Here is an 11,270-nt window from a genome sequence, read left to right on the forward strand (position 1 = left end):
TTAACATAAATTTGCAATGTCTGGCTGTGTTATAAACAGTTTTATGTGTCTTAAAAACTGTTTTTACTTTACATAGGTTTTTAGATACTTCCAAGCAAGCCATAGGGATGTTGTTCATCCACTTCGCAAATGTCTATTTATCAGACCTGACAGAAGAAGACCCCTGTTCACTGTGAGTCTTTAATTTTGGAATAACTGGCCTTTATAGAACTTCAGGGCCTGAGTTGGTGTATGTGAATAGTAAGGCAAGATAAAGCTGAGAAGAGAGTTTTCATGGTAAAAATCAGTCACTTTAAAAAACCTGTGCTTTAAAGTTAGTTAATCAAAGATCAGCATTCTTCTCTTTAAGTTCATGGCTGGCAGGAGTCTGGACTGTGTGTTGTTATTTTAAACCTAAAGGGCAAAGCCTTGCTACTTGTCCCTCTCCAGTGAATGAATGGGGACTTGAGATGCACATTGCACTTCAGGTTTGTTTACTGAAGGTGCTGGGACCAAAGGAAATGAATATCCAGTGGTGTTCACTGTAGTAAAGCAAGGCTGTAATACAAAGTGAGGTTGTTTTCAGGGTTATTTAGCAAAAATCATTTGTGTTTGTATTTGTTTCTAAAACCTACATTGGCTGCTGCAGTATTATTTTCATTTTGTTAAAAATGGGAAATCTTGCTTGGTAGCCAGGCAGTTAGTACAGAAATTAATTCTGCAATGTCATGCTTGGAGTAGTGTGACTAAATAGATAAGCATTTCTCTGTAGTGTATTAAACCTGAAGATTTCATGACTAAGACCCCGACAGGCTCTTTACAGGAGCTCCTGAAGCAAATGGGAATTGTTTGGGTTTGTTCTTGATAAGGCTCATGCTCAAAGTAGCTTACACATTGCTGGTAGTGAAAGCTGTGAAATTACTTTTAAAAGCCCGGTAATTTGCCTTTTAGAACCAATCCAGTTCCTTTCGATGGCATCTGCTCACTTGTTGTTCTTGGGTAAACAAAGGAGAGACACAGCTCAAGGAACATGCTTGTGTTGCTGCACAAGCCAGTTTTTATTCCTTATTCCTCCTTGGTTCCTTCTGTGCTCCTACATGGTAGAAATGTGCAAGAACACTGCTTTTCTCTTCCCACCACAAAGCATTCTGTTAGGCAAAATGCATTTATTTTAGCAAATAAACTGTAAAATTTGAGTTATGATGGTTTCAACAATACCAGGCATCATTGTAGGATTTTCCTTGCTTATAGCTTTAAGAATTTCCTGAAAGGTTTAAAAACTGGCAGGTTCAAATTACTTTCATTCAATTTTTATAACTCAAAAGTATATATTCAAGTGAGGTAACAAAAGCATGTCAGAAATTGTCAGTGTTTAAAGCTAAGGCACGATAGTATATTGCAGTATTTTAAATTAAAAATAACTTTGTTTATTAAAAATAACACAAAACATTTTGTTAGGCAAAATAAAGGGTTTGCTGACATGTGCATTCTCTCCTGCATCTACGTGTTTTTATTTTCAAATCCCACTTTTAATCTAAGTGTAACATGACACAAAACAAGTAAGAGAATGAGATTATTCAGTGCTCTGAGGATAACTGAAATTACAGTGTGAAGCTGGATAATTTCTCAGACAAGGGTGCAGATTCTTGATAGCAGAAAAAAATATCACACAGCATTAACCAAAATCTATCTTAGGAAAAATACCCCTAAGTTTGAAGGTGGGTCCAGACTTGCCTGGCAGCAGCACAGCAGGCCCTGTGGGCAGGGTGAGGGCACATCCCGGGGTGAGCCCGGCGTGCGGGAGAATCTCGGTGTTCTGGGGCATCCCTGGGGGCCGGGAGCCCTCTCTGGCTGTGGAAAAGGTGCTGGCACCTCTGATTTCCCTGCTGCTCCCTCTGCTGCCTTCCTGCTGCGGGCTTACAGCAGCCTCTTGTGGCCTCAGCAGGACTCGTGCAGAATCGGCATTGCCGACGTTCCTCTGCAGACACTCAGCCTTGATTTTAGTGTTTGACTAATGCAACGTTAATTAAAACTCAGATTTGGTGAACAGGTATTCGAAAATAACTATGTTTAGAAAGTTTGGGGATCTTTAAGGACAGGAAAAAATATTGAGACTGCTAAAATTATTTAAATTGTAGGCACTCAGTGTAATTACAGAAGTGGGTAAATGATTGTTCTCAATACTCTGGCTTCTCAACATACTTACAGCTCTTTTATCAGTCATGGTGTTAAGATACCCCTGTAGAAAATGGACCCTGATTCCTTGGGTTTTTGTCTGGTTTTCCTTTCAGGTACCTTATCAACTTCCTGCTGGATGCCACCTTAGGAATGCTGCTGATCTACATCGGGATCCGAGCCGTCAGCAGCATCGTGGAGTGGCAGCAGTGGGAGTCCCTTCGCTTTGGGGAGTATGGTAAATGTCCTGCTCTGGCACTGAAGTGATTCTCAGGGTAGAATCCCAGAGTATTTTAGCAAGTGGTTAACTCATCCCAAAATCGTTGTACAGTCATTTTAGTATTTCACTTGTCATGAGGGTTAAGTTCTATATCTCAGTATTCACCTTGTGTCTTAGAAAGCTCAACAAGTCTCTGAGCATTCACTGAGTTTGGAATGACTGCTTGAATACTTGAATATTTATTTTTTTAAGGATTGATACAACAAATTATGATATTGGCTAATCTCATGGAAAAAATACCAGCATGATAAATTTACTCTGAAACACTTCTAAAAAAATGATTGCTGGAAGATCATTTCCTAGTAAAGCTTTCACTGAACCATGTGCTACTGTCTGAAGATACAGACCAAGAGTTCTGCCAGCCCTCTTTAAGCAGCCACATCCCTTCAGAGAAGGGAATGGCAAGATGCTCTGTGCTGCTCCTCAAGTAATGATCACTGGAGCTTGTGCATGTAGGGCCTGTATCACTGCTGAAAAACATGTGAGGGACAGACTGTGAAATCACTTCCAGGTGAAGTTGCAGAGTTTATCTTCTGTTACCCAGAAGTCCACTGATGTGCAGAAGTTGTGGATTTGCAGCTGCAGTTGAGTATCACACATTCTTAACATCAGCATTTAATTTTGTTCAGTCTGTTATTTTCAGATTGCTGAAAATGAAATTTTTGTGTACATGCTAGAAATCACATTTGCAGCTCCTTGAGACAGGAATGGGAGGAGATGTTGCCTTATAAGAGAGCTGTGGCTCTTCATCAGAGAGAAAAACAACAACCCCAGTGGTTTGGGGGGGGAAGAAGTTTAAGAAAGTTTAAAATGTTTGCCTAACAAATTAGGAGCTTTCACAGCAGTTTTATAATTATTACTGGTAGGATTTTGGTTTTGTAAAGATTTCTTTGGTTTTAATGATCCTAAGTAGCTGACAGAGCTAAGAATAAGTAAAGGCCTTGTGAAATTGGAGCACTCTAAAAGCTTGAGAAGTTTGCAATCAAATAACATTAATTGCTATTTGCTTTAATGTCAGAGGTTTAGATATGATAACAAGCAACTTAGAAATAACTGCCTATGCCATCAGGGCATGTTAGATTTATAGAGATTTAATGTGTATCTTTTAGGGTACAGTTTATGGCCACTTAAGCTGTTTAAATCAGCACTGCCACAACACTGCTTGTCTGCTTTTATCCCACGAGCCACAGTCCAGTATTTCCACTATTTTCCTTGGACTGGTGCATATCTGACTCTTCAGGGAATTGACCAAGAGAGCTAAACCATCAAAACTTCACTTGATGTAAGAGAAGTAAATAGTTCCTCCAGATTAGTCCCAGGCTCGTGTCTCTAAGGGATTAGGTAAGCACCAATGTCCAGGGAAGGCAAAGGGACAAGGAAGGAGGTGAGGAGACCTCTTGCCCAGAGCCCCCTTTTCTGATTGCTGGTTTGGCTTGAAGCCCTTTGAAGATGTTTGAGCAGCTTTCAGCCCATATAAAACTTGAGTTTCCTCTTAGAGGGAAAAAAAAGGTGTATCTATTACAGTTATAGGTAGGTGTTTGTAATCATGTCAGATATTAGATTTTATTTCTCCCTAATAACATTTTGAATTTTTTTTTGTGTAATCTGTTGTCCTTTCCCATTTTAATGTTTTTTCAACAGTAAGCAGTCTGTGGGTGGGGAGATGTGGGGAGTATATTCACTCCCCTGAAATTGCTCTATTTCTTACTGACTTTCAAATGAACCCAGGTCTATTTCAGTTATGAGGCATTTCTGACTGCAGTGATTAAGCTCTTAAAATCAACAGATGAACTTGTGTAGTGCTTTGGAGATGGTCTGTGGCTGCTCCAGTACTGTCACTTTGAATTAGGAGATCTGAAACACCTGAACCTGTTTATTGAGTATTCTCCTCTGTGTGTGTATGTAAGTGATGTATGAAATTGCATAAACCCTCTTTTGTTAGTTGTTCTCACTAGTATCAGCTAATTTAATTAGTCACTAACTTTCTTTTCTGCATCTTTATTAATGTGCTGTCCTGCCCTTAGTGTGTTGGGTTTTTAATCAAGCTATTGTCAGGACTGTTTTAAAGCATATTGCAAATCTGCATTTCCATTAATCATGTGAGAAAGGCTTCTGGTATAAAGAGAATTAGAGAGCAGATGGAAAGTTGTTTTGGCTAAAACTAAGTAAGTGCAGTAAGGTTAGCCCTCTGTAAGAAATCCCATCTAAAAGGACAAGTTGCATTGGATCATTTGCTGTCATCTTCTTTTAAGTGTCTCTGGTGTTCCTGAAGTGAAAACCCTCCTATCACCAGTTTATTTAATATTTTTCAGTTTGACCCAAAGAACACTGTTATTTTTTGTAAGATTTTTTAAAATAAAGTAAGGTGAAAGAGGAGACAAAAATGCAGTTCTGTGGGGTTGCAAGTGTGTTTAGAACTTGGGATTTTAAAGTTCAATATGGAATGTGCTGCACAGAATCACAGAGTGGTTTGGTTTGGAAGAGAACTCAAAGCCCATCTTGTTCCACCCCCTGCCATAGACAGGGGCACCTTCCTCTATCCCAGGTGGCCCCAAGCCCCATCCAGCCTGGCCTTGGGCACTGCCAGGGATCCAGGGGCAGCCCCAGCTGCTCTGGGCACCCTGTGCCAGGTCCTGCCCACCCTGCCAGGGAACAATTCCTTCCCAATATCCCATCTGACCCTGCCCTCTGGCATTGGGCAGCCATTCCCCCTTGTCCTCTTGCTCCGTAGCCTTTTCCACAGTCCAGCTCTCCTGGAGCCCCCTCAGGTACTGAAATGCTGCAATAAGGTCACCCTGGAGCCTTCTCCACACATCTCCTCTCTTCTCCACCCCATGGTTCACTGAAGAGCATCAGAGTCTTGGAGCATTTTATCTGGAGTAGTAGAGTCATGTCCTCAGCTTGGAGATCAGTGTGATTTCAGTTTGTTTGTAAATGTGGGAAAACAAACAGGAGCCCTCCTTCCACCCCCAGGCAGGTCTCTTCTTGTGACTGAGTGATGTTTGTGTTTCTAGAGCCTAAATAATCGTTTGTCTCAAGTTAGTTCTCACTGTGAGCTCATTTCCCTTCTTAGCTCTATTACTTGATCCCTGGTGATTCATTACTTGAAGTTGTCACAAAAATAGCAGTGTCCTGCTGGTTTTAAAAGCCTTTTCTTTATATGGAGGATAGTTTTTAAGCATAAATGCCTCAGGGAAGGAATGGTTACCAAAATATCAGCATTTATAAATGGTGGCTGTTTGTACAGCAAAACAGCACTGCAGTCTGATTTATGAACAAAGGGCCACGATGCTCCCTCAAGGGCTTTTTTACATCAGAATTTTTAATTTTATTGGATTTGTCTTCATATCTATGGTTTTATATTCTCAGATTCATTACTTCAGCAGTTGGATTTTAATAGAAGTGCAGAATCAGTTAATATATTTGAGTGTGTAAAGAAGAGAAAAGCAGTTATGATCTGTACTGAAAAGAATGTTCCCTGCATTCTCCTTCCCTTCTTGTCTTGAGCTACTTTAGCTGCTGCAAGTAGAAGACAGGTGATAAATCCCTCCTGGTGATTATAAACTCCACTGGCAACTGAATTGTGCTGTGGCCTCTTTCCTTGGCTTTGCCTCTCCATGGCAGAGCTCAGAAATTGTATTTGATGCATCTTTTTCCTCCAGCTCTTCATTTGCCCCTTGCAGAGCAACTTACTTATAGCCATGTGGGGTAGCTAGCTCTGCCTTCAAAACCATTTAAAATTTACTTTGGTGTAGTTCTGTGAGTTGGCATTTTCTCAAGAAAAAAATTTCAGGATCTGAAGAACAGAAGGAAGTTACAGGGTAGAGGAATAGCAGGTATTGGGTTCAAGAACTGTTTCTAAACATACTTCTACAAAGCCCCTGATGGCAGTGGCAGATACAAGTATAGACTACTTCAGCATTGCCCAGCATTTTCCAAAAATGCTGCTACAGTTGTCACTGCAGAGGATTCAAAACTTTTCAGTTTCATTCTTTATTTGCTTTTCTTGCACTAGCAAGATTTCCAGTAATTTGCTGGATTATTTTATATGTGACAAGTATAAAATCAGAATTCAAGAGATGACTGTAAGAGACTTCAGAAATTAAATTAGAGCTTTATGGCTTCAACATTAACATTAAAGTTCTAATTTGGGTTTGTGTACAGAACCTCTGAATGTACAAATGTCTGAAGGTGCTCTTTGGAGCACCTTCTGGATGTGGTGATGTTATTAATTTGAATTTCATGGCTTATAAAACCATAGAAAAAATTGGTTAGAAAGGAACTCCATATAATCCAACCTCTTGCTCAAAGCAGGATTAACTTCAAAACTGAAGTGGGTTGTTCAGGGCATGGTCCAGTCAGTTTTTAATTTCTCCATGGTTTAGGATTTAAGAACATCTTTATCTAAACAACCTACTCCAGTAGATTTAACCACTCTCACTGTGAAAGCTTTTTTTCCTTCATATCAGAATTGTATCTTCACCCACCCAGTCTGTATCTTCCCACCTTTCTTCTAGGATACTGCTGGGGCACTGTCAAAAGACTTGCTAAATTCAAAGTAGGCAGCATCCCTGTTGTCCCCCACTTGTAATTATAGCTGAGATAATTTTGTAGGTGCAGTAGGGCACACAAAAATCCTCAAGTAGAATTTTAATATATACAACTTCTAATTTCAGTCATGTCCCAAAATAAAACCCCAAAGAAACCAGCATCACTCCCCACAGAAACATTGTGGAACAAAGCATTCATTGGTGAGAGTACACAGCACTTTTAATATGGAGTTTCACAGTTTTTGCATGTACAAAATCTCCTGAGAGTTGCAAAAGATGCAAAATTGTTTTCACTGTCTTTGCTGTTAGGAATGAAATAAATATTGGAAAAGAGATTAGAATAAACTGTTCATTTCAATAGTAGGGCTATAGCTAAAGCTAGATTATTTTTTTAATATTTGCTAATTAGTGAGAAAAACTAGAGAATGCTAATAAAAATGGGGAGTATAGAAATTAATTGCTAAAATGTAATTCTCAAACCTAATTCAGGCCTTGTATCTTCAGAAGAATCACAGTTGCTTGACTCTGACTTACTGATGTTTTCCCTTTAAAATTCTAACTCTCTGGGTTTTTACAAGAGAAGCTGCAACTGCAATATTTAATTGTAAAACTTGAGCATTTTAATTGCTTTCCTCTCAGACTGTTGAGTGTTGATCAGAAACTCATCCTGTAAAACTTGCTTAGGAAGTATTTGTTGTTTTGGACTCCAGTCTAATTTATCCATTTCTCTGTGTAGCATTTCAGCAGTAAACCCTCAGTCTCAGAGTATTACCAAGTATTAATACTGAAAGCCTTTCAGGAGTGTTCCAGAAAAGGAAGCAGCAACTGTCCATTATGCATTACAAACACATTAAGGCATCTGATTTTCCATTGCACATTATTCATCCCCAGGCTAAGAGTTTGGAGCTGCCTTTGAAGAGATTGCAGAGGCTGCTGCAAAGACTAAAAATCTGTCACCCCTCTCCAGAGCTTGCTTTTGTTTTCTGGTGAAGTGCAGCTTCAAACTCACCTGTAAAGCTTGTTAGGCTTACCAATCCTCTTTTTTTTCCCCCTTTTTTTGTCTTCTTTTTCTTTCTCTGCCTTCTTTCAAAGAGTCTAATTGTGTGCTTAAGTTTTCCTGTTCAAATATTTGTGGTCTTCTTTCTGTCCTGGCAGATAACTTCATGCACTCAGGTTTTCACTCTGTTGAGTGCACCTGCTGCACCCTTTCACATTGGAGCTACAATATGATCCTAATTTTTTATTCAGCTTAATTTTTTATAGCAGCTCTTGCACCTTCAGTTGGTTACTTATGGTAACTCACTTTGTAGAGATGAAAAATATCTTTAAGGTAGCCTAGAGACAATGGTGGAAATCTAAGTTCTACTTAGACTGAAGGGAAATGTGTTTTCCCCAGCCACATTTTCCTCAGATTTTCTCCTTTAAGACACTTAATATGTCATGATAGAGGATCAAAAGTTAACAATATGAGGAGAAACACAATGAAAGTTTATCTGTCTTGCTTTCATCAGATTATATGGAACAGTATGAGCATATTACAGGTACTGCTGGATGGGACAAAGTCCTTTTATATTCAGTTTGTGATACTATTTGAAAGCTGGGGTGAGGCAGAGGGAGGGGAAGGAACAGCACTGAAGGAATTGGAGAAGGCACTTCTGGAGGATTTAGCTGCCCTGCTGTCTCTTCCAATACTGCTTTTTTAAGATGTTTACTATGAAGTAAATCAAACCTATGCATATATTGAACCTTTCTTCTTTCTTGCAGGTGACCCCCTGCAGTGCAGTGCTTGGATGGGCCAGTGTGCTCTGTACATAATGATTATGACATTTGAGAAAACCATCATCATCATAGTGCTGCTTATACCTCAGTGGAAAGAGGTTGGTTTTTACAGCATTTACAGACAAGTGAATTTTAGGTGGAAGCTGTAAAGACTTCCAGCTGTGTTTATTGGTTTGGCTCAAGCATCATGATTGTCTACACTCATTGCCAATTAACTCTGTAGTAGTGTTGTGTTCTTTAGTTTAATTGGGATACTGCTAATGAGACCTTTATCCATTGCCAGAAATACCATATTGTATTTGGAGGGTTTTTTGTAAACTGAAAAATCCAAAATTTAATTCTATCTCCATGTCTAAATTACCCTTGAAACTACTAAGTGCTTCTTTCTTTTCTTAACTCTAATTCTTGCCCATTTTGTATTCTTGTAGTATTTTGAAGAATTCTCTTTGCCTGACCTTGTTGATAGGTTTTAAGTGTAGACTTTTAGAAATTCGTGGTGGATTAGTGAATCCACTGGTGCTGACTGGATTAACCTTTATTTTGATGGACTCTGTGCAACCAGATATTCAAAGTGGTGCTGATATTGCCCATTAAAACCAGTTAGCTCTATTGTATGCCCTGGACTACTTTGGGAACTCTGTTCTCCTTACTGTGTATTTTGTAAAACTCTGCTCTGTTTAAATTTCCTAAAGATGGTTCTACATGTTCCTTGGGAGTGGCTCTGAAATGTTCAAGATGATTCTTATGCATCTCCTCAGACTTCTGTAAACAAAAATGACAGAGATAAGTTTCTTGTCAGCCCCACTTACTTATCTGTGGTAATTTATGAGCTGTCCTAAATACTTAGCTTTTCTCAAAGCTGCCCTTTTTTGGTTCTCCTGCATTATTTCTGTCACATTAGCTTGTACATGAACATTGCCCTGCCTAAGCCAGTTGGGTGCACATACTGCTGTGAGCTGAACTCAGTCCTTTTCTTTCCACAGGTGGCTTTATTGAACCCCATAGAGAACCCCCAGCTGGAGCTGGCCATCGTCATGCTGATAGTTCCCTTCTTTGTTAACGTTAGTACCACTCACTTCATGAGATGCTTACTTGGGTATCCTCCTGCCATGTGTTCATTAATTAACATTGGTCCTGAAACCATTCTGTACCTTGGTGCTTAAGTTAATTTAAGGGCTGCTAAAGAATGGGTAAATTGTCTGGTTATGTACATTTTACAAAGCTGAAATCCATATGGAGCAAAAGAACCAGGTTCAGGAGAGGGGCAGAAATGCCTCATAGACCCCTTTGGCCTGATGACTTCAGTAGATTGTCTGACACAGAGATTATAAAATTACAGTGAAATTTGCTTCAGGAAGCAGTTGGTCTAAGGACAGACATCCTGTGAAGTATCCTGTGTCTGACCATGGCTAATGGCAGCTGGCAGTGGTGGAGCAGAGGAAAAGGGCAAGTGTGCAGTCATCCTTCCCAAAGTACACTCTTGCAGCAATCAGGGATTTAGGGATTAGAGCCAGAGCCAGAGGGTGTCCTTGCACGTAATAACTGCTGGTAAAGCATTGCTACATGAAGAGTTAATATACAATCACTGTGAATAGTCACTACTTTTCTGATTTCCTTCTCTTCCACAAAGGGATAAAGTAGCTGGATTTCTAGAGCATTCCTGAAAGGTGTAATAAGATATGTGACACTGTGCCTACACAAGATTTAGCCAATTGAGAATTATTTTCAAGTTTATTTGGTCAGTATTTGGACCTTCCTTCTACTCTGAAGAAAGCTGAACTTTGCTTTTCCCTTCTTTTTAACAGGCGTTAATGTTCTGGGTAGTAGATAATTTCCTTATGAAGAAAGGGAAGACAAAAGCTAAACTTGAAGAAAAGGAAGCAGGACAAGATTCAAGAAATGGAAGCAAAGTCCGATACAGGAGAGCAGCATCACATGAGGAGTCAGAGTCAGAAGTATGTAGAGTTAATTATTGCAGTTAATGCAATATCAATCCAGTGCATCCCTCCTGATACTGATTTCATTGTGGCACTGTCAACTTAATTTTGATTTGCTGAGCGTGTACCTCTAGCAGTAGCTCCTGGCATTGGCAGATGAGAACCAGTTAAGGAAAAAGTCATTGTTGTACCACTCTGGCAGTTAATTTCCTTGCAGATGGGCAGGCAGACACAATAGTATATGTAAATACCACGGGTGAGCTGTGCTGCAAGTGCTTCTAAAAAAAGCCTTACAGGGAATACAAAACTAACAGACAATTCTAATTCAAAGAGAGGTTAATAGCTTAAAGTGAGAGGGAGCTGGTGGAGGCAACTGACCTGATTTTTGAGAATTATTTACATAGCTGCCTTAGCATAACGTTATTCTAAATTACATTAAGTGAGCAGTTTTTTAGTTCAGCTGAAAGATGGGTGGTTTATTTGAAGGTGAGTCAGTTTAGCTTTAGAAAGTTAATGTAACTTTTCTGTGTGATAAACAGTGCTATTTATATGGGGTTTGTCAGGTTATGT

At 39.5% G+C, this 11,270-nt stretch overlaps 1 protein-coding gene across 2 annotated transcripts in view; it reads left to right on the forward strand.

Annotated features, from left to right (window-relative positions):
* STIMATE (STIM activating enhancer) overlaps positions 1-11,270 on the forward strand; it is a 34,081-nt gene that overhangs the window by 18,498 nt on the left and 4,313 nt on the right. Inside the window, exons 3-7 of one of the 2 annotated variants that reach the window (XM_054639838.2) lie at positions 77-172; positions 2,271-2,392; positions 8,749-8,861; positions 9,747-9,824; positions 10,569-10,718. In XM_054639838.2, coding sequence (XP_054495813.1) covers positions 77-172; positions 2,271-2,392; positions 8,749-8,861; positions 9,747-9,824; positions 10,569-10,718 — 559 coding nt within the window. The remainder of the gene's footprint in view (positions 1-76; positions 173-2,270; positions 2,393-8,748; positions 8,862-9,746; positions 9,825-10,568; positions 10,719-11,270) is intronic. The other variant, XM_054639840.2, reaches the window with a different exon arrangement.

Source organism: Agelaius phoeniceus, chromosome 11 (assembly GCF_051311805.1).
Source record: "Agelaius phoeniceus isolate bAgePho1 chromosome 11, bAgePho1.hap1, whole genome shotgun sequence".
Classification (NCBI taxonomy): Eukaryota; Metazoa; Chordata; class Aves; order Passeriformes; family Icteridae; genus Agelaius; species Agelaius phoeniceus.